Source organism: Trichechus manatus, unplaced genomic scaffold, assembly GCF_000243295.1.
Source record: "Trichechus manatus latirostris isolate Lorelei unplaced genomic scaffold, TriManLat1.0 scaffold00098, whole genome shotgun sequence".
Classification (NCBI taxonomy): domain Eukaryota; kingdom Metazoa; phylum Chordata; class Mammalia; order Sirenia; family Trichechidae; genus Trichechus; species Trichechus manatus.
In genome coordinates, this window is record NW_004444034.1 from 9,416,791 (window position 1) to 9,441,263 (window position 24,473).

At 40.1% G+C, this 24,473-nt stretch overlaps 1 protein-coding gene across 1 annotated transcript in view; it reads right to left on the reverse strand.

Moving 5' to 3' along the window:
• Window positions 1–24,473, reverse strand: part of SLC35F1 (solute carrier family 35 member F1) — a 494,165-nt gene that overhangs the window by 41,252 nt on the left and 428,440 nt on the right. The window contains exons 4-6 of the mRNA XM_004382741.2: window positions 13,362–13,521; window positions 5,249–5,405; window positions 3,360–3,412 (exon numbers count right to left, since the gene is read on the reverse strand). Of these exons, the coding sequence (XP_004382798.1) occupies window positions 3,360–3,412; window positions 5,249–5,405; window positions 13,362–13,521 (370 nt within the window). The remainder of the gene's footprint in view (window positions 1–3,359; window positions 3,413–5,248; window positions 5,406–13,361; window positions 13,522–24,473) is intronic.

Here is a 24,473-nt window from a genome sequence, read left to right on the forward strand (position 1 = left end):
TCCCACTGACCCTCATTAAAAAAAAAAAAATCTTTTTTAGCCCAGGGATTGCATAAGAGAGATGTGGAGAGGGGGAAGGGAGAGAAACCCATTGACAGATCATGGGAGATGAACTCAGTCTCTTAACTAACACCGTTGTGAGCTCTCCACCAGGACACAGTGATCAGAGCTCAGCACTCTGGGGTGACTTTCTAAGAGTGTGGGGATGGTTTGAGGAGATGCTAACCCTCGTTGGTGATACTGACCCTCCTTGGTGTCATGGGTTGAATTGTGTCCCCCTCAAAATATGTGCATCAATTTGTCAAGGCCGTGATTCCCAGTATTGTGTGATTGTCCACTATTTTGTCATCTGATGTGATTTTCCTACGAGTTGTAAATCCTACCTCTATGATGTTAATGAGGTGGGATAGTCGGCAGTTATGTTAATGAGGCAAGATTCAATTGACACGATTGGATTGTGTCTTGAGCCAATCTTTTTTGAGATATAAAAGAGAGAAGTAAGCAGAGAGATGGGGCGGTGGGTGGGGAGCGGCGGGGGGAGGGGTGCCTCATACCACCAAGAAAGCAGTGCCGGAGCAGAATGCATCCTTTGGACCTGAGGTTCCTGTGCTGAAAAGCTCCTAGGCCAGGGGAAGATTGATGACAAGGACCTTCCTCCAGAGCTGACAGAGAGAGAAAGTCTTCCCTTGGAGCTGACGCTCTGAATTTGGACTTCTAGCCTACTGGACTGTGAGAGAATAAATTTCTCTTTGTTAAAGCCATCCATTTGTGGTATTTCTGTTATAACAGTACTAGACAACCAAGACATTTGGTGTCTTGTCCCTCTTTGGTCCATGAGTTGCAGAGGCTGGTATGCTACTTCCCAGTTTCCCAGAAGGAAGTGAAATGTCAAGCATGAAACTTCCTGTCATTGTCCTCATGCTTTCCTTTGGTCTATAGTTTATAAGATGAGAGAGAACACAACAGGACTCATCTTCTTTCCTTGTCATTCATTCATCCTTCACTCATTTCATAAACATTTATTTACTGAATGCTATGTGCCTAGAACTGAGCTAAACATTAGAACCTTGTAGTAGGTCAAGATGAGGTACTGAGGGCAAAGGCAGCCCTGGTGTAAAAATATCTCAAACCTAACTGTATAAATGCTTCAGAAAGAAAAGGATGAATATTCTATTTCCCTTCTAGACCATTTTGGCCTCATTTCCAATCAGGAATTAAAGGGATGGCTCTTAATGTACTCCAGTAGATTGACATTTTAATGGCAAAACGAGAGCTCAGAATAAAACTATCTTTTGATGATACATTTAACTAATGCTGAATTATAATAGAACTCTGGTGAAAGTGCACATGGCATCCACATAATTAGAGAACAAATTCTTTCTGGTCATTGCTATTAACATCAATATTAAATTAATTTACACTCATGGACCATTTGATGTTAAGTGTTACCAAGCACGGGTAACATTTTGTTTCCTGGCTCTGAGAATCACAAAGGCGTCTGTAACCTACCGCTGGCTTCTTTTCCCAGCTGCTCTCCTCTCCTTTCTCCATCCCCTCCTCTCTATTGATTTTCATTTAATTATAACATTCTGCAGCAAAGCTTGAGAGGAATTAAATGGCAGGACTCTGTGACAGACGCAAGGCTGGTCAGCCTTGAAGTCACTAGTGATAACCTGCAGGGAGAGTCATGCATAACTCTATAGCTCAGAGTGTGTCTTTAGAGAGAATTATGTTGGCAGCAAATGTGCCTTGGATGCTTGGGGGCTGGGGGAAGGAACGGTGGTATGGGGGAGTTTATATCATCTTAGTCCTTCCTCAGGGAAGTAGAATTTGATGAAACTGTCAGTTACGCGAAAGCTCGTGTAGCTGGAGATGGCACAAGCTGCCAGCTTCAGTGTGGGAGACTGTTATGGATTGAACTGTGTCCCCCAGAATATGTGTTATAAATTCTAACCGTGGATGTAATTCCAGTTGGGAATGGAGTTTTCTTTGTTACGTTAATGGGGCCATGTCAGCCATCAGTGTACAGTGTGTCTTAAACTTATTCAATTTCAGATATAAAAACGGCAGATTAGGCACAGAAGCAAGCCAGCACAAATGAAGGAAAGAGAGATGGCACGTGGAGATCTCCAAGGAACACCAAGAAGAACGCCAGACAAGCTGAGACAAAGATTTTTCTCCAGAGCGGACTGAGAGAGCCTTCCCCTACAGCCCTGAATTCAGACTTCTAGCCTCCTAAGCTGTGAAAAAATAAATTTCTGTTCATTAAAGCCACCCACTTGTGGTATTTCTGTTATAGCTGCAGTAGCAACCTAAGAATTCATCTGTATTTCTGATCCTCTTTGCATTCATTCTGCACATATCTTCCAAAACAAAACCAAAGCTGCTGCCATTGAGTCACTTCTGACTCATGGTGACTCCGTGTGTTATGGAGTAGAGCTGCTCCATAGGGTTTTCTTGGCTGTGATCTTCATGGAAGCAAATTGCCAGGCCTTTCTTCCATGGCACCACTGGATGGGTTTGAGCCACCAACCTTTAGGTTAGCAGCTGACAGCAAACCATTTTCACCACTTAGGGACTCATATATATTTTCCAAGTACCCTTATAAGCCAAGCTCTGTGCTCAGTGCTGGAACCCATGTGTCAAGGTATAGGCACTGAGAGGATATCTTATGGGCCGAGGACATTAAATGCCAGTCCCTTCTAGGGCTTGGGGTGTGATCATTAGAGCATCACCTTGCATCTTAAGTCCTTGTCCTAATTTTTTTTAGTGGAAAGTGATTCTAGAAACAGGTGGAATCTGAGATGTCCTGGTTGACTATTAACCAGCTCAAAGCACATCTGGAATTTTCCACTAAGTCTGTTTGGAGATCAATTAACCATTTCTTATGTGCAGACGGCTCCTTCTGAAAGGTTTTTATGGGCTCAGAATGCCCATTATGTTATTTCCTTTTATGATTTTTTTTGTTCAGTTTTTTACCTTTTTTAAAGTGACACTTTTTAATGATCATGTTAGTTCTGTGTTTCTTGGCCAGAGTAAATTGCTGTCTTTTTTTTGTTTTTTTGTCACACCACTGCCTTAGGGCATTTTTTCTTTCTGGTTGGTCACTCACTTCTGTGTCTACCCTAATGGCATCTTGATGATAATAATGGGCAGAAGCTCAATTAGGAAACATTCTGAACATACTGTTCAGTCTCTACAGTGTGCAAGAATTCCTAAATGACAACGGGATTTCATTTTCTTTTGTCCTCTGCCCTTCTAATTCTCTCCATTGTTCAAGTCCCAATCCATCCACATCACTCTTCAAACACATCTCTCAGGTTATTAAAGATAGCATCTTAGGTGAGCAAACCCCTTACCTATTTGCCAATCCCAGGGCACCTTTAACAGCTCCTTGTGCTCCATTATAGCTCTGCAAATTCAAAGAAAATAGACCTGATGAGCAAGATTATAATGCCCCTGACTTCTTTTTTCTTAATTACCACATTTATACAAATAATGAAGCAACCGATTAAATTTTCAAAAATAACTTTAGGCCATGCAGAGGCAAGTCTAATTGGGCAGCCTGAGGTTTATCCCGGAAGGATTTTATTAGGTGTGGCCAACCGTGGTGAGAGTGTGCCAGTGGGGCATGGTGGAGTGCAAATCTTCCACTGTTCTTCTCATGCGGTCTGCCCATATCCATTGCTTCTTCTTGCTTAGATGCTTTCTAAAATGTAAATGGCAAGGTTCAGCAATTTCTGTGCTTGCAGATTTAATGAATTTTCAGATTGAGCATTCTCTAGAGCAGTGGCTCTCAAACTTTAATGGACATAAAAGTCATTGGTGAGCTTGTTAAAACACAGTTTCCTGGGCCCCACTCCTAGCGATACTGATTTAGTAGATCTGGGTAGGGCCCATGGATTTTTGGTTCTGACAAGTTCACGTGTGAGGCGAATGCTGCTGGTCCAAGAACCACACTTTGGAAACCACTGCTCTAGAAGAGGATCAGGATGTGAGCCTGGCCCCACTAAGCGAGCATTACTTTGTTCTACTGTGCTTTCAATGTTTCCATTTGTCAAACACCCCTGGGTACCACTTCCATTATTTTGGCAGCGGTGGTATAGTTCCCTGAGGGCTCAGGCAGCTCTAATGGACTATAACCGAAGCAAGTGAGTGCTAGATCTCTGGGTATATTTTTTGGATTCAAGAATAATAACCCATAAAATGAGCCACTCATCTACAAAATGTTGGTTATGAGTAGTTGAACTAGGCAATTCCTTTTCTTCTCACAAAGCTGAAGCACCAAATTTAGGAGCTTTATAATGCCATTTCACTTTCAAAATGAATCAAAAAATCAATTCTTCTCAGAAAATCTTCCCATCTCTCTGTCTTATTTGCTATAGAACTTCTCACCCACGTCTTAGGGTAGAAGGTTCTTGGAAGCAGTCTATTTGTAAAACATATTTAAGGTGACGTCAAATATCTTTCATAAATATTTTCTGACACTGAACCAATACAATTACAAAGTACTTGCGTTGTAGAAAGTGATTTGGTGAAAGTTGACTGTAGATTATACTATCCTTCTTTACCCCTTACCTGAAACTAAAATATCTGGTCTTTACATATGGAAAATTATTCTCACAACCAATTCTGAGGTATTAATTAGTGATGACTTCCATGTTTTAATGCTAGAATTATTGCAAAATTGGGGCTTCTGACTTTTTGGTGCTTAGTGAATGTGTTATATCTTCACTTGCTTCAGGAAAATAAAAACACTAAATTTCCAAGAGATGAATTTGAAATACGGTTTACTCTTGCAAATCTGTGGGCAATAAATGAACAAAATTTTAGAAGAGCAATTTCAAACTATAAGCTTTCTAGCAGTGGTTGTCGTTAGTAACCAAAATGTCCCTTTTTGGAAGTGCGTCAAATCATGGCATTTACACTTAGCTTCTCTAGTTCTCTAAGTTAATAGCTCACTGGTTTGGAAGAATCAATGTACTTCTAATGCTTTCTTGCAAATTATCTTCCAAGTCCATGAAATGTTTTATAATAATTTATAATAAACTTGCTTAGTTTGGGAGAAATTTACTAATAAAGACGTTTAGCTTTCAGATATCTTAAGAGCTCTGTATGAGAGGTCAGTAACAGGTTTCTAGCCTTGATTTTTACAAAATAAAGTGGCCAACCATACCCCAGGGAAGGAGGAGAGGGAGACTGAATCCTAACAGTCTCTATTCTCTGAATTTCTTGTTATTTTACTCACAACTGAATTCCACTGAAAAATGCACCAAACAGTCCAATCATTCCCAGGAACTCCACTCGGCTCAGCGTTCGGATGATGTATTCTTCCCAGACGTTAGAGATACCATAAAGCGTGGCTCCTCCTAAGACCAGAAGGTCCCCTACCAGCTTATTTTCCCCTAGAAACCAAAAAACAGAGAGAACACCATCAAAATTTTCCTAACAAGAATCTGACATCAGCAAATTGAGCTTTTTTTGTCTATTCTATCCTTACATTTTCATGGAAGTCCTACAATTTACCAATTGAGATTTAGTAAAGTCTGTTAATCTGTTCTCCGGATATCTTCTGATATAAAAAGCTTGCCCATGTCCACCTAACAGGAAGTCATCACTAAGAGAGGGAACAGCTTCCTTCAGATTGCACCCTCTCCACAAAGCCCAATGTCTCTGGCCAGGCATGTCTATGAATATACGCTAATACGTGCACAGATTATACTTGCTTCAGGGCACTTTCCAGTAGTGCAGTATACATGGTGTAAATCAAAGGTCTGAATTCTCACCCTGGGCTATATAGAGAGGGAGCCCTGGTGGCACAATGGTTAAATGCTCGGCTGCTAAACGAAAGGGCCGTTCAAATCCACTAGTTGCTCCATGGGAGAAAAGACCTAGCAATCTGTTCCCATAAAGATCTCAGCCTAATGACACAGCTTATAAAGACAATGCTCTGCATTCTACCTTGGTGAGTAGTGTCTGGGGTCTTAAAAGCCTGTGAGCGGCCATCTAAGATCCTCCACTGGTCTCATCCCTTCGGGAGCAAGGGAGAATGAAGAGAACAGGATACAAGGAAAAGATTAGTCCAAAGGACTGATTGTCCACAGCTACCAAGGCCTCCACCGGACTGAGTCCAGTACAGCTAGATGGTGCCCGGCTACCACCACTGACTGCTCTGACCAGGCTCACAACAGAGGGTTCTGGACAGAGCTGGAGAAGGTTGTAGAGCATAATTCTAACTCACAAAATAAAAAAAAAAAAAGACCAGATTTACTGGCCTAAAGGAGACTGGAGAAACCTCGAGAGTATGGCCCCCAGACACCCTTTTAGCTCAGTGGTGAAGTTACCTCCGAGGTTCACTGTTCAGCCTGGGAGTGGACAGTCCCGTAAAACCATATGAGACTAACGAGCTACAGGAGTCCAGTGACAAGGGCCAGAATGCAGAGGGGGACAAGGAAGCTGGTGATAGGGAACACAAGATTGAGTAAGGATATTGTTGATGTGATGTGAGATTAACCATTGTCATAGGGCAACATTTGTAGTAACTGTTAAATGAGAAACTATTTTGTTCTGTAAGCCTTCATCTTAAGTGAGAATAACAGCACAATTGTAAGAGCATAGTCAATGTCACTGAACTGTGTATGTAGAAATTTTTGAAACGGTGTATCTTTGGCTATGTGTATTTTCACCAAAAAAAAAAAAAAAAAAAAAAAAAATTTAAAGGGTTAAAGTGTTTGGGGGTTGTTAACCAATGTCATAAAACAACATGTGTACTACTGTTTCATGAGAAACTATTTGTTCTATAAGCCTTCACCTGAAGTACAATAAAATACTAAAAAAAAAAAAAAAAGGTATCAAATAGAAAAAAAAAAAAAAAAAAGATCTCAGCCTAGGAAACCCTATGCGGCAGTTCTACTCTCTCCTGCAGGGTCGCTATGAGTCGGAATCAACTTGATGGCACACAACAACAACAGCTGTACAGAAAGAGATGCTACAAACAGAAGCAGTCAAGAATTTTTATTTTGACCACAGGCAAAACACGTACTTAATTCCAAAATGAGAGTGAGAGGAATTATTGGTGACAAATTTTAAAATTCCCTAAAATACCATCCGGTTGCTGTCAAGTTGATTCCGACTCATAGTAACCCTATAGGACAGAGTAGAATCGCCCCATAGGGTTTCCAAGGAGTGGCTGGTGGATTCGAACTGCCGACCTCTTGGCTATTAGCCCTCGCTCTTAATCACTGTACCACCAGGGCTCCAAAAAATAAGTAACATAAGAACAAAAAATATATATAATTCACTGTCACATTAATGGAGTCTCTGAGTGGTGCAAACGATTAATATGCTCACTGCTAACTGAAAGGTTGATGGTTCAAATCCATCCAGAGGTGCCTCAAAGGAAAGGCCTGGTGATCTATTGATCCATTGAAAACCCTATGGAGCACAGTTCTACTCTGACACATATGGGGTCATCATGAGTTGGTACTGTCTCTAAGTTATCTGTTTTTTTTTTTTTTAAATTGATTATCACATTGATATTTTCCTTTTGTCATAAAAAATTACTTTTTTAAACTCAGCTTTGGTTGGTTTTGGTTTATGCCTAATTTTAAAATAAATGCTTTCCTCAGGGATTTTCTACAATTAGGTAAACTCTTCTCACTCCAGGAAGTGTGGAGCCAGTGAAGGTGGAGAGTGGATATGAGCAGTTGAGGCAGACTCACTGACCCTCTCTGTACTCTGGTCTCTGGGTTCTGACCTGCACAGGTTAGCAGCCCAAGAGCTCAGCAGACATGCAGCTCTAGGGCAGAAGAGGTGCAGCATAGGAAGGGTGCTCTCTCCAGCACGACTTTAAAGGAGAGGCTCACCTATCACTGTGGATTCCAGATTAGCTGGAACAATCTAAGCCGTATAGCTGGGTTCTTACTGTTCAGTTGGAAGCACTGAGTAGTCTTTAGGTAGCAACTTTGCGTGAAAGAATCTGGGCAGGGCTTGGAGAAAGGCCCCTTCATGCTTCCGCAGTCTCCTAGAGTAAACTTGATATTTATTCTAAATGGTGCCACTTTTTCTAAGGCAACTTCCCACTTGTAGGTAAGGATTGGAAGAGAGGGGAAGAGAGTCTGAAAGACAAGAGTTTCACAGGCTGGCCTCAAGGGGATGGAGCTGAGACTGGGAATCAGGAAGTGGCTGGGAGCTGCCTGGGGTTCATTAGGAGTTGCTGTCTTTGTCTTTGGCTGCCCAAGAGCTGAGAACCTGAGGACGTCCCAGTGAGAAATCAAACCTGATGGGAGGTCCCTAGCCACATCCTCTGGAAAAATTAAGGTTGCTGCGACAGAGTCTGTAATCTTGGGCAACCTGATTAATCTTTTTATGTGCCAGCTATAAAATAATGACCAAATTTTTAATTTTAAGTAATTCATATGAGGAATGCTCGGTAAAATAAAATATGTCTATAACTAAATTGGAGCCTAGGTGGCACAGTGATTAAGAGCTAGGACTACTAACCAAAAGGTTAGCAGTTCGAATCCGCCAGCTGCTCCTTGGAAACCCTATGGGGCAGTTCCACTCTGTCCTACAGTGTTGCTATGAGTCAGAATCGACTCGACAGCAATGGGTTTGTTTTTTTTTAATAACTAAATTATAAAATTATAATGAACATGATTCAGTCTCCTTTCACTCAGGAGACATTTTAGAATCTTGTGAGGACGTGGGCCCATTATTATGAATATCAGTTATTGTTGTATCAATGAAGTGTGGAAGTGCTACTTAATAGAATTCTTGGTTAATAAAATTAATTCTATATGAATGAATTCAGGAAAGCTGGATTACAATGAAATATTTTAACAGGAATCGAGGGAACCTCAATCTATCTTTTAAAAGTCCTAAAAAGATGCCACACTGTTTCAGTGAATAGTCTTGCCAACCTTTTATTTCAAACTCCCCATTTTATACAGTTATGGCCTATTCTGTTAACGAGCCTTTGACTATCTAAGTAATCTATTCACAAGCACTTTGGGTCTATATCAATGCACTGACATTTATTGATAATAATAATACAGTTGTGCACAACTGCAAGTTCAGAAGTATTTTCTAAATAGAGACAAAAGATTAAATATTTATTATAATTCTGCCATGAAGTGTATTTTCCAGTTTTTAAATTATTTGAAAGAGGACACATATACATATACCATGTATGAAAATTTAATTGATTAAATGTACTTAAGTTAACCAGAACATAATTTTATCCAACCATATTATATAATGAAGCATTTGTTATGATAAAAATACTAGAAAGTAGAAGGACTAATATTTTATATATAAAATTTGTATCTAGTTAACTGGAAATTACAACATATAACTCCATGTTTTACACATTGTTAATACAGTAGATCCTGGAAATGGTGGTGCCAGTTTCTGTTCAATGTTCATGGGGAATATTATACCCAGCAAATCTGTCATTTATTCATGTATGAAACCATGACGGGGATAACATCTTATAAATTTGGGGTGAATGGGCACATCTGAAATTATAAGAAATCCCTTCAAACTGGTACCGTCTCTCCCTCCTCTGAATTTCACACCATTGTAGCTGTCTCATGGCACCCATGTCTGTTACTTGTTAACTAGTGTGTCTTACCCCTCCAACACCCTTTCTCTTATGTAGTAAGGTTGGAGGCCATGGACTGTGAGTTACTCAGCTTCATATTCCACGTGGTGCCTAGCAAGGATCTTGGCACATTATAAGTTCTCAGTAAATGTCTAAAGAAATAGAGCTGACTGAAAAGGTCTTATTCCATCCGAGGGTAAAGGTTTTGAGTGGCAACAACTTTCAATTCAGGCAGCTTGGGTTCTAATCACATCTCTGAGAATAAAATAACACATGTAAAATGCTTAGCACGGTATCTGGCACTGAGTAAGTGCCTAATAAATGGTAGTTAAAAGAAGAATGAATCAATCATTCCCTTTGAATAACCACCTGTCACTTTGGGTTGAGCATTCCTCCTTTTGGATTTCTCCTTGGTTCTAAGCTCAATCATCACTGCTTTGTAAGAACTGATTTACCTTGTTAGATTTTTGCTTTAAGTGCTAGAAGTCATGTTTGGGGATGTTTGTGTATGTGTGGTGGTAGCGGGAGAAGAGGGAAGGTTATTTAAAATCACTACCCACTACTAAGTTAAGAAATAAATGGTGAAGTACGCTGCTCCGGAGGGTTGAAAGAATACTAGCTCATTTTATAAAAATGTACCCATCCCCCTGGATGCATTTGAATCTCAGACAGGGTGAGCAGCCACTCTGGTTTGTCTGGACTGTCTCAGTTTTAGCATAGAAAGTCCTAAATTTTGGAAAATCCCTCCCTTCTGTGCCAACCAGTACAGCTGTTCACCCTAGTTTAGCATGACAGAACAACTGTACATTCCTTATAGGAGTCACAATTACATAAAAATAAGGATTAAGTGCAGCAGAAAGAACACTGGCTAGACTTCACGTCTAGGCTACAACTTTTAGTAACTGTGTGCCCTTTCAAAAGTCACTTTTCTTTTCTGAGCCTTTATCTCTTTAGCTGCAAAAATAAGAATAAAATATTTTCTTTTGTAGAGTTAGGAGGATTAAAGTATGAGGAGATAAAGTATGAGAAAGTGGCTGGCATCCAGTAGGCACTCAACGAAATGTCGCTTTTACTTGACTGTATTTAATTATCTGGCTCCTTGCAAATGCGTGCTCTTCCTTGAAATAAATATAAAATTGTGTCTATTAATCAGGGAAGACTGTTGTTATGGGTATCTAACATCTTTGATAAATGAGCAACTATTGCTGTTAGTTGCTGTCAAGTCAATTCCAACTCATGGTGACCCCGTGTATGCAGAATAGAACTGCTCCATAGGATTTTCAAGGCTGTGACCTTTCAGAAGCAGATTTCCAGGCCTTACTTCTGAGGTGCCACCAGGTGAGTTTAAACTGCCAACCTTTTGGCTAGTAGTTGAGTGCTTAACAGTTTGTGCCACCCAGGGACCCCAAACCTGCTGAGGCTGAGTCGATTCTGATTCATGGCAACCCCATGTGTTACAGAGTAGAACTGCTTTATAGGGTTTTCTTGGCTGTAATCTTTATGGAAGCAGATCGACAGCCCTTTCTTCCATGGTACCACTGGGTGGGTTTGAACTGCCAGCATTTCGGTTAGTAGTCCAGCTCAAACCACTTGCACCACCCAGGGACCTAGTAAATGAGCTAGAAGATGCAAAAAATGTATTAATATAAAAAAGAATATTTTGAAGGGCAAGAAATAGATTTTATAATAATAAGCTACTTTAAGTTTTACCTTATTTTCTAACCTCTTTTATATCCATGACTTTTCCTAGGAAGTAGAAAAGTCATGGAGATGTATCTGTTTGGTCTTACTGAGTCATTTTTACATATTCTAACATCTACAATATTCTCAGGAGCCACTTCTATTGCATATCTCTCCCACACGCATCAGTAAATGCAGAGATGGTCTCTCAGAGGAGATCTGTAATGATGACATGGAGCTAAGGCCAGTATTACTGTGCTTGAGGACAGAATTTTCAAAATCCCAAGCTAAGGTAAACAATGGATTAAGCAATATGAAAGAGATCAAGTCAGCCATTCTCCTTTCCTGTGAAAATCTCTGGATATGATGATAACAATTTATATTACACTAAATGCCTGATTAAAGTTCAGGTGAATGTTTGAAGTATTTGGAAATGTTTTATAGCCTTGGCTAATTAATGCAACTGAATCAGTTTTACTGTAAATGTGAAAACAAATGGAACGTTATTAATAATGACGGCACACCAATTTTAGGTGGGAGCCCTGATCCAGGATATTTTCCAGATGACCCTTTTCAAGCATGGCAGCATTTAAAAAAAACAAAACAAAAGTAAACGTGGTGTCCAATCACTATTTTGTAAAATGAGCCCTTGGATCTTAAAGTTCTATGGTGCAATTTAAAAACATAAATAGCATTCCTCTTAGGTACCTCACGTGACCTAGTGTCATAAAAAGAACTGTACCAATTTTGACCCCTTAGTATCCAATTAGGAGCCCTGGTTGCATAGTGGTTAAGTGCTTAGATACTAACCAAAAGGTTGGCAGTTCAAACCCACCAGCTGCTCCTCGGGAGAAAGATGTGGCAGTTGGCTTCTATAAAGATTACAGCCTTAAAAACCTTTGGGGCAGTTCTACACTGTCCTATAGGCCCACTATGAGTTGGAATTGACTCAATAGCAATGGGTTTTTTGATATCATCCCATTCCGTAGAAGAAAAGGCAATTCCAAGAACTACAGAAAAGTAGGTACTTCTTACCCCACCCTTGATGTTAACAAAATGGATCTTTTTTTTTTTTCCTGTCCCAAAATTTCTTCTGTAGCACCAGAATTTTGATACATATTGAAGTTTTGTTTTGTTTGTTAGTTGCTGCAATGCTTTAAAAAAGGTCCTCTAGAAACCACCCTGGATCAGGACTCTCCCAGCAGATCTGTAGTGATTTGATGAGTTAATCTTGAAGCTTTACCCTGTGGGTCTACAAGCCGTGACTGATACCAATAACTCTGCCTCCCAAAACAAGCGAACCAACAAAAAACAATGCATGAAGAGACTGAATTTAGCTCCCCCTCATAAACATGTCGCACATTCCCAAGTTAGTATTCAAACTTTGAAAATTCACTTTTGAGCCTACATACAGACCTTCACCCAATATTTTAAAGGCTCAGTCTTTCTCTGGATCGGCATCAGGCTGGGGTGCAAGGGGAAGACCTCTGTGACTCAGGAGTCGATCGACCCATTACCTCCACCTCTAACCAGCTGGTCCAGGCCAGGCAGTTCTGGCCTTCAAAATAACCTCCAAGTGGGCCCTGGCTCTAACTTTTAAACAACGAATGTTTCTGAATTCATGTAGAAAAAGCATGGGATCTGTATTTTCCGTCCTTCATTCACTCAAGAAACATGTGTTAAGCACCTCCTATTTGCCACTGTTCCGGGTGCAGAGTTGTTGTTATTGGGTGTTATCAATTTGATTTTCAACATAGTGACCCTATGTGGCAGAGTAGAACTGCCCCATAGGGTTTTCTAAGCTGTAATCTTTATGGGAACAGATCAACAGGTCTTTCTGCGGCAAAGCCGCTGTATGAGTTCCAACTGCCAACCTTTTGGTTAGCAGCCAAGCACTTAACTGTTGTGCTACCAGGGCTCCTTCAGGTGCAGACAATGGGGGGCAAGTGTGAGTAACACACACACTGGGAAGACCAGGTTCCTAAGGTCCTTGTTTCTACCCACCCATGAGCATTCCATTTCTTGTTCTGGCCTCACCCACAGAAGTAAATCACCTGGTGAACACCTGGAGTCTCACCTGCTCCCTGATGCCTTCCCACGAGCACATCCGCTCCAGCCATGCAGCCCATTCCCAGGATGCAGACTACGATGCCGACGAAATGCACAGCCTTATACCGGATCAGCAGGAAGAACCAGGAGAGCAAAATCACCACCGGGATCACAAAACAGTCCAGGAGCTATTGGGAGGGAGGAAGATAAACAACAGTAGGAGGTTCAGGGGAAGTTGGCCATGTAATAGAGAAAAATAATTCAGCTCTGTGGAAAGCGTTATGTGTTTTCCGTGAGCCTGTATTTTTTGTATAAAACCAGAATTGATGCAGTTAAAATAGACTCTCTGAAACAAATGTAAATTTACTTTTTCACTTAATTGTAAACATCCTCCAAGTCTCAAGGGAAAAACAAAACAAAACAAGAAACCCATTGCTAGTGAGTCAATTCCAACTCACAGTCATCCTACAGGACAGAGTAGAACTGCCCCATATGGTTTCCAAGGAGTGACTGGTGGATTTGAACTGCGGACCTTTTGATTAGCAGCCAAGCTCTTAACCACTACATCCCCAGTGCTCCTCAGGGGAAAAGGGAAAAGAAGATCAATAAGACAGGCTGGTGGCAAATATTCTCCTGCCCCTTCTGTGTCTGGGGCACTCGGGCTCCGGTCTTCCTCAGAACCATGGCTGACTCCATGGGCACACATGGGACATGGGGGAATATGCCAAATCATTTTAAATTGTCCACTACTTTAGGAGAACATCTGTGAGTGGAAGGTGAGAGTGCAGAGGTCTTACAATGTTTTATAAATTATTAGACTTTAGACAAAAGAACATCTAGAAGTTTAGTTTCTCCCAGACAATTGTCTCTGTACCACCACCAGTAAACTACTTTAATCTGTACTTAAAGTTTCACTCTTAAAAGAAAAACAATTGGTCTATATATAATACAAATAGCCTCAAAAGTTTACAAATACTTTAAAAAATACTGCTGTAAAAAAGAGTAAAAACTGAGATGGTTGAACAATTTTATTCTGCACAAACTGTCAGACTCCATCAGACATGGAAGCCTCAAGAATTGGTAGAGAATTCGTCCCAGTCATTGTAGTAAGACAGTATGGGGAAATGAGAAGACCCCTATGCTGGAGTCAGAAGACTTGAATTTGAGTACTACTTCTCACTTATAGTTGTGTGGCCGTGAGCAAATCACAAACTCATGATGCTTCAATTTACCATCAACAGAATGAAGATAACAACCCCTGCCTACTCTTCCCAGAGATCATAATCAAGCACAGAGATAATACAAGTGAAAGTACTTTGTAAGCTACGAGGTCCTCAACGCTTATCTATAACCCTGCTTCCAAACAGACGCTCTGGGCTTCATGTAACTGGGTCAGTCTCTATAATACCCTGGTAAGATGCGGTGACCTTTGGATACGTCATATAGGACATGCACAAACCGGATGCCCCATATGACCTTAAACTGCACATACCAAATGAGAAACTCATTTGAAGTCGCATCCCACTGCCCAGTACAGCTCCTCCTCTAGAATCTTAAACAAGTGGCCCCTACCACTTAGCAGTCAGACACAGGGCATTTTTGTTGTTAGTTGTCGTCGAGTCAGCCCCCAACTCATGGGCTTCCCATGCACAATGAGATTGGACCATTGTGATACACTGATCCCCAGGCCTTTCTTCCTAGTCTGTCTTAGTCTAGAAGCTCTGCTGAAGCTTGTTCACATCAAAGCAACAGGTAAGCCTCCACTGACAGATGGGTGGTGGCTGAGCTTGAGGTGTACTGTCCATGATTTGAACATTATTCTCCTGCCTGGAAGGCAAGAATTCTACCACAGAAACCACCAATGCTCCCAAACACAGGGCAGTGATCCCTAATGCGCCTTCACCCTCACTGCCTACGTCCTGTTGGTCACCAAGTTCTGCCAATTCCACCTTCTAAATGTCTCTCAAATCTACTCATGCCACCCTCCCCCATCTCTGCCCTCTAGACTGAGCTACCATCTTCCCCTTCCCGGACAGGCATCCTTCCTCCCTCAGGGACTTCACTCCTGCATCCCTCTGTCTGGAATGCTCCACCCCAACTCGTTTCCTGCAGGCCTGCACCTACATACTGCCTCCTCAGAAAAGCCTCTCGGGACCTTTTATGGATTGGATTGTGTTCCCCAAAGTATGTGTTATAAATCCTAAACCTGTGGATGTAATCCCTTTTGGGAATCGTACTTTCTTTGTTATAGCAGTGAGGCTACACCAGTGTAGGGCATGTCTTAAACCAGTCACCTTTGAGATATAAACAGAGCAGATTAGGCACAGAGAAGGAACCACAAATGAAGGGGAAGGTAGATGCCACATGAAGATTACAAAGGACCTGAGGAACAGAAGCTAAAGAGAGACAAGGAGCTTTCCCCAGAGCCTACACAGACAGAAAGCCTTCCCCTAGAGCCCTGGTGGCACAATGATTAAGCACTCAACTGCTAACCGAAAGGCTGGCAGTTTGAACCCACCAGCTGCTCTGCAGGGGAAACGTGGCAGTCTGTTTCCATAAAAAATATACAGCCTTGGAAACCCTACAGAGTAGCTCTACCCTGTCCAATAGGTCACTATAAGTTGGAATTGACTAGACAGCAATGAGTTTGTTTTTTTTTTAGAGCTGGTACCCTGAATTTGGACTTCTAGCCTCCTAGACTGTGAGAAAATAAATTTCTGTTTGTTAAAGCCACCCACTTGTGGTATTTCTCTTATAGCAGCACTAAGAAACTAAGACAGGGTCAGGTCAGGTCCTGTTTGATGCTTTCCTTGCATCTTGTATTTCTCCTTTGTAATGCCAGTTGCAAAAGTACTTAATTAATTATGGAATTATTGTCATAAAGTTTGATCTCCCCACTCATCTGGAGGTCCCCGAGTTCAAGACTATAGTCTCAGCACCCTGAACTCTGCCGGGCTCGTGAGAACTGTTCAATACATAGTTACAGGACCAAGAAACACAAAGAGTGTCATGATTAGAAACATCAAAATGCAGTCTCTAAGGAGCTCTCCTGGCGCAATCATTAAGCCCTCAGTGGCTAACTAAAAGGTTGACGGTTAGAACTCACCCAGCGGCTCCTCAGGAGAAAAGACCTGGTGATTTGCTCTTGTAAAGACTACACAGCCTAGGAAACCCTATGGGGGCAGTTCTACTTTTTCATATAAGATCGATAATCAACTCAAGTTGATTCTGGCACACAACAAACAAAAACATGATTCACTGAAGGCTGAAAAATGTTTGTAGAGTCTCAAAGCCTTCCTGAACAGCAGGTGGATTTTTGGCACTCAGAATCCCCTCTCCCACCAAAGCTTTGTATGACCTGTGCAGACCATCTCGCTCCTCTGTGCGCTAGTCTTCTCTGCTTGCAAAACGGAACAAGCTATCAGAATCTCAAGCTGTCCCTGGACTTGCTATGAGATGATGAGGTGATAAAGGGCCATGTGAATGCTAAGTAGCACTCTAATGGTTGTGGGGAGCTGAGCTCAGGAGTCACAGCACTCCTGGAGCGGCTATGTGCAGAGGGGCTCATTACAGTGGGGCAGGCTGGATTGTACTACAGTCCACAGTTGATCATTGCACAGTTAATTAGTAAGTTGAGGATTCCATTTGATGAGGTAATATGCTCTAAGGCAGGTTTTACAACTGGCCTCAACTGCCATTTAAGCATACTAGGAAATTTCAGTTTGCTAGTGAAAACTGTTCACTGGGCATAAAACAGTTGGCATTTTGTCTTAAAGATTAAAAATGATTGAATCAACAGTTAAAATATTTATCTACATGCTCACAATTGGGAATTCATTATCGGGCTGGAAGCCCTAGGTCAGTGCAGCTGAAAGCTTCCATTCCTGAATTATTGAAAGCAATCATAATTGATCTTTGGGGAGGGTCCAAGTGAGCCTTTTTGGTTGTCAGCGTCATTAGAAACCCCAAAGCACCAGATGAGTCCTGGGACCTATTCCCTTAATGGGCTGAAATGAAAAATTGTTGCTTGTATTAGGTGGTCCTGAAGGTATGGAGAAGGAGCCCTGGGGGCACAGTGGTTAAAGCGTTCGGCTGCTAACTGACCCACCAGCGGCTCAGAGGGAGAAAAATGTGGCAGGCACTTCCATTAAAGATTTACTGCCTTGGAAACCCTATGGGGCAGTTCTACTCTGTCCTATAGGGTTGCTATGAGTTGGAATTGACTCGATGGCAGTGGGGTGGGGAGGTGGGTAGGGAAGACTTTTAGAAAAAAGAGAAGAGGAAAGAAGGATGCAATCAAAGCCAGGGAAGATTGATGCCTGGCATATAGTACCAAAACAACCAAACCTTTTGCCATTGAGTCGATTCTGACTCACAGCAAACCTGGAGGACAGAACAGAACTGCCCCATAGGGTTTCCAAGGAGTGGCTGGCGGATTCGAACTGCCGACCTTTAGGTTGACAGCCGTAGCTCTTAACCATTACGGGCCACTGGGGCTGGGTATACAGTAGGGACTCAATAATTGGTGGCTGAATGAATTAATGAATTGACAGGCACTCGGAATCATTCTCTACTGGAAGTGACATTAGAGATCACTGAGGGTTTGGGGGGTGCGGGCAATTTTTTCATTTTGCAGGACTACCCCATGCTCTCTGTAGGACATTTAGCATCCTCAGGCCATAACCACTTAAAAAAATGCTCCTACACATTTACAAATGCCCCTGAGGGGGCAGTATCTCCCTAGTTTAGAATCATCTCAACCACTTTGTTTAAAAGTTGAGGACTCAGAAGTTCCAAGAGGTGAAGTAATGTGCTCAAGGTCACACAATTGTTGGCATTAGTGGTAGTTCTGCCATAATTTTTTTTAAACAATATTTTAATGAAGGTCAATGACAGGAGTATTTAATTGCTACAGCTGGCGGGCTCACCTCTGCATCTGTAACTACAGAAAAGAAACCATTCTGTAGTTTCTGTTAGTAAACAGGCTATTATTTTTAGTGATTTTTGGCGCCAGCCGTTTCCCTGTAGTCATACAGCACAAAACATACTATTTTCCAATAGTTTTCTGGTGGCTTACCTTCCGAGCAAAGTGGTGGTTACAGTAATAAAAGAGAAAAGTACTATAATAGATGTCTATGATTGGGACTGTTAACAAAGAAACGAACCAAAACAAAACAAAAATCAAACATACCCCTTGAATCGGTCATTGACTTTTTCAGTAGATTTAGCTTTTTTTGCATACGTTTCTCCAACCAAAAAGAAATGATAAAATATCCATATTAAAAAATACACAAATGAATACTATTTCATAAACCTTTTATGCTCTGAAAAGTTTTAGGGACATCAGGAACTCTTTGGGAAGGAAAATGTCCATTATGCCTTAGAATTTATATAGCAACTTTTTTTCCTAAAATTTAACCTAACTTTACTCTTGTTATGGCATAATCCTCTGGCAACACCTGTCAGAGAAGTATACAATCAGGAGTTATCTGATTTTATTGATGGTGACACTGAGATACTCAGTGGCTGGGGCAAATTCTCTAAGTTCATGGTGAGAGCAGCAGGATTAGTATTACTTAAACCTCATAATTCTAAATAACATTCATAGTACATTGCATTGAAGTTTACATTTATAGTTTGAAAAGCACTTATGTTATTTTACTTAACCCTTGTAATCACCACACACACACACACACAATTATATGCAACATATTCTCTTCATAAAAAATACAAAAAATGAAGAAAAGTTTAATGAAGAAAATAAAAACCATCTATCATGACAGCAACCTGAACTAACTACAGCTAATATTTTAACGTATTTCCTTCTAGTTTGCGGATAAAGAAATTGAGAACACACATTAGAGAGAAGATTACACAGTGAATGGGTACCTCCCATTTTTTTTTAAAATTTTAACCGAAAATCTGTAATATACTTTATCACACCATTAGATTTAGCTCCTTTTTTAAAAAAATGAGTTATAATTCATCTACCATAACATTCATCCTTTTAAAGTATACAATTCAGTGGCTTTTAGTCTATTTATAGAATTATCACCACACTCTAATTTCAGAACATTTTCATCACTCCAAAAAGAAACTCCATACCTGTGAGAAGTCACTCCCTATTCCCCCCACCTCAGCTCATGGCCACCACTTTCTGTCTGTACTGATTTGCCTATTCTGGACATTTCATATAAATGGAATCATGTAATATGTGGTCTTTTGTGACTAGCTTCTTTCACTTAGCATAATGTTTTCAAGGTTCATTCATATCATTCATTCATGTCATAGAATGCATCAGTACTTTATTCCTTTTTATTGCTGAATGATAGTTCATTGTATGGATATGCCACATTTTACTTATCCATTCATCAGTTGATGGATATCTGGGTTGTTCCACTTTTTGGCTATCATTAATAATGCTGTAATAAACATTTTCAAAGAAGCTTTCATGGGGACATAAGTTTTCATTTTCTTGAGTAGATACCTAGGAGTGAAATTGCTGGGTCATACAGTAACTCTGTGTGATGATATTGGTTGAGGAACTGCTAAACTGTTTTCCAAAATGGCTGCACCATTTTACAATCCCACTAGCAACGTATGAGGTTTCTAATTTATCCACATTCTTGTCAACAATTGTTACTGTCTTTTCTTACTTTAGCCATCCTAGTGGTTCAATGGAAAAATTCTTGGCTTCCATGCAGGAGACCTATGTTCAGTGGGTCAGCGGAAGCTTGTTGCTGATGATAAACAGGTTTCAGCGGAGCTTACAGACTAAGATGGACTAGGGAGAAAAGCTTGGTGAGCTACTTCTGAAAATCAACCAATGAAAAACCCTTCAGATCACAACAGTTCGATATGTAACCTATCATGGTGATGGTGTAGGACTGGCAACATTTCGTTCTGTTGTGCGTGGGGTCGCCATGAGTAGGCAGCTGCCTTGATGTCACCTAACACTCATACACGTAACACACACTCAGCAGATGTGAAGTGGTATCTCGTTGTGGTTTTGATTCACATCTTCCTAATGATTAATGATGTTGAACATCTTTTCTTATGTATATTGACTATTTTTATATCTTTTTTGGAGAAACGTCTATTCAAATATTTTGGCCGTTTTAAAATTGGCTGATTTGTCAATATTTCTTTTTATAAAGTACTATTTTAAAAGCCATTTTACTATTTTTGAATATTTTATCTGTTCCCAGTTCTTCTTAATTATAAATGCTTCAAATATGCTTGTACATAAATCTTTGCCTATATGACTATTTCCTTAGGATACATTCCTAGCCTTGAAATTACAGGATTATTAGAGCATGAACTTTTAAAAACTCTTGATGCATATTGACAAATTTCTTTCCAAAATGTTAACAGCTATTTACTCGTCCAATTTCAGAGTATAAGTGTTCTGATCTTACTGTACTCTTGTCAATATTGTGTATTATATTTAAAAAATTGCCAATTTATATAAAAAATAAAATTTCATCAGTTTTAATTTTAAGTTATTTGATTACTGAAGAAGTAAAACATTTATATGTTTTTATTGATCGTTTGTAGTATTTCTTTTGTGAAATACTTATTTATGCATGTTGTTGATTCATTTCTTTTTACTGAAGTATTAGTATTTTTGCTGTTAGGTGCCATTGAGTCGGTTCCAACTCATAGTGACCCTATGTACAACAGAATGAAACAATGCCTGGTCCTGCGCCATCCTCACAATCATTTTATGTTTGAGCCCGTTGTTGCAGCCACTGTGTCAATCCATCTCGTTGAGGGTCTTCGTCTTTTTTGCTGACCTTACCTTACCAAGCATGATGTCCTTCTCCAGGGACTGGTCCCTCCTGATAACATGTCCAAAGTACGTGAAATGAAGTCTACCATCCTTGCTTCTAAGGAGCATTCTGGCTGTACTTCTTCCAAGACAGATTTGTTCATTCTTCTGGCAGTCCATGGTAGTATATTCAATATTCTTCACCCACATCATATTTCAAATGCATCACTTCTTCTTGTTACTGATATATAAAATCTCTTTATATATGAAGGGTATTAGATATTTGTCATATTTGTTGAAAATATTTTTACAACTTGTGTTTTAAATTTTGTTTATAATGTTTGTTGAGGTAGAGAGGTTTTAAGTATTTATAAGCTTATTTTTAGAAATTTCTTCTCTATCCCCAAATCAGTTAAGTCATCATCTACATGTTCTCTTAATTATTTATGGTTCCTTTTAAAATTTTAATTCATCTGGAATATTTTGGTGCATGATATTATGTCAGTATTGAATTTAATTTCTTATTATAGACAACGTTCTCATTTTTGATGAATAATCAGTCGCTTTATTGTTGGTCTGTAATATTTTTTCCATGGGATATTTCATATATATTAACGTTTGTTTTAGGGCTATATTATATGCTATATGATCAACAATACCATTTCGCTTTAATTATCATAGCTTTACAAATGCATTTTAATGTCTCCTAAGGCAAATTGTTTTTACTATTCATTGTTTTTTGAAATTATCTTATTCTCATTTGTGTTTTCATCAAGATGAACTTTACAGTCATTTTTTTCAAGTCTTCAACCATTCCCCCACTTAAAAAAAACTCTACAGATTTCAAAGAATTTTTACCATACTCATAATCTCATTGTCAAATGTTAAATGAAGCTATTTTGGGGCAACTCTATATCTTTCTCCAAACTCTTACAGAATTGCAAGTGAAATTTTGAATTTGGATATTGGCATTTATTATAATTGCTGGAAAATATCAGTGGAGATACATTATCTTTTTCAAAAAAGGTACAGTGATATTGATGTCAGATGAACATAACAGAGATTTGTTTTTGTTTTAATTAAAACAGAAAATGTAGAAAGTGTATAGCACTCAAATTAAATCTGTATTTTAGGGCTATTTTTAACTTTCTTCTTTGAGTTGGTTAAGCAAAGTTTCATTAAGTTGATCCAAAGTATAAACAAAATTCATTGTATTTTTAAAAGAAGGAGTAGCTTTGCCCAGAGGTGGAGGAAAAGACCAGCAGGCTACTTCTTTCCATAAAGTAGGAAGCAGTTTCTTGTAAAAGATCAGATTTGTAACTTAGATTTTACCCCTTTCAAAGAGTTACTTTAACTCATGAAAAAAAATCAGAGAGGGATAAAGTTAGTACATCATGGTATTTTACATTTTCTGGCTTATATGCTTTGTAACATGGACAAAGATGACAAAAGCATCTAGGTAACTAACATGGGAGAGTTGCTCTGCAAAATTAACAATAGACATTTCAGGAAACCTCCATAGCATTTTCATTTTGTACGTATAAACCTAAAATCTCAGCATGGCTTGTTCTTTATCTTCAAATTATAGCCCTTGAATTTCTTTGGAAGACCATTATGCTTTCATTCTTATAAAATACCTGTATTTAAAGGCTATCTTTTATGTCTAGAATACTGTATGTACTGTTTCCTTCTTTAATGTTGGATACTTGTGGTTCCTATCACTGACTTCTGCTCTCCTCTGGATTCTAACTGGAAGAAAATAATAGCTCAACCCATTTGAAATTGCCATTTTTGTGGGTCAGATTGGTTGAATATTGGCAATTTCACATGGCTTCTGTGAGAGAGCCAAGGCACCAAGTGAGGATCAAACACCAGCCGTATTTACAATAGTCCTGGATTGGAGAAAGCAGAGTGGGCAAATGCCACCTTCGTTGCTAACTGTGTGGTAAGGAATAGCGTGAATTCAATCCAGAAAAGGTGGAAATGAATCTGGTCCTCACCTTCCCACTTTTCCATCCTCATCGCCAGCGGCCCAAGCAGCATACTCCCCTTCCAACCCTAGCCACCTGGTGCTAGGTCAGAGCTCACAAGTTAGAAGGACACTTTGTTTCAGCCTGCCAAATAAGCAAGTACCAGTCCCTCAGTGCCCCTGTGGGTTTGTTAGTTCTCTGGAATGACTCACAGAATTTATGGAGAGTAGACTGTACTTAGGGCTACAGATTTATTATAACCAAAAAAGGATACAAATGAAGAGATGCATAGGGTAAGGTCTGGGGGGGTCACAATGCAGAGCTTCCATGTTCCAAAGAGGGACACACTGCCCTCTCCTGTGCATGGTCACCAACCAGAAAGCTCCTCTGGGCTTTAGGATTCAGGGATTTTATCGGCCTCACCATGTGGCCATGATATACTACACCTCCTAAGGCTTAGTCAGCAATAGGCTCCCAAGTGGTCCCTCTTGGTCTGGTCAACCCCCACTCATTAGCCTCAGGTGTGGTCTGGCTCTCAGGAATCTAGAACAAAGGCCAAACTGCAAGGTGATTCCATACCTTGCAGCAGTGTTGATTCCTATCTCCCACTCCAATTTTAACTTAGCCTAAACATTCTTAGGGAGATGTACTACGGACAATGGTTGTCAGGCCTTGGACCCTACTGAGGGTCGTTCCAGCAAGGAAAAGTCCTTATCAATCCATAAAGCAGGCAGAAGAGAAACCCAATGAAGACTGTTTTTTCCTCCTTTTTGTTTTCTTTCAAGGCATAACACCACCACCAAGTGGTAAAGTCATTCATTCTATATTAAATTAGCTATTTCCCCTTTGGGGTGGAGTAAGTAAAGAATAGGGAGAAAGAGTTTTCTCTTCCAGAGGAAGTGGGATCATGGGGAGAACAGGAGTCCCTCTGCATTCCCTTCATACCATGCTTGGTTAAGGGCCTATGCATTATAATATTAGGTATAAAAATCTCTGGAAGGAGAAAATCAGAATCTATAAGAAGACAACATTAACAATGGTTCTCTTTGAATGAGATAACTGAATCTTCATAACCTCACCCCATATTTTCAATGGTTTCCATATTTCCTCTCTTGAGCACAGACTACTTTCAAAATGTATAAAACACGTTATGAGAGTGCAAAAATCTTTAAGAGTCAGATTAGTCTTTCTCAAAAGAAGCTGCTGGTTTGTGTTATCACAAAAAAACAAGGCGAAAAAAACGCTACCCAACTGCTTCCAGTCCAATAAAGCATAATGCGGAGGTGACCTCATCCGTCTTTCTAATGCTCTCTGCCCAAAAGAGACCTCTTTTGCCAGCCTTCAGCTGCTCATTAATGCTCCCCTCCGGCAATTCACAGGGAAAAAGCTCCCCTTACAC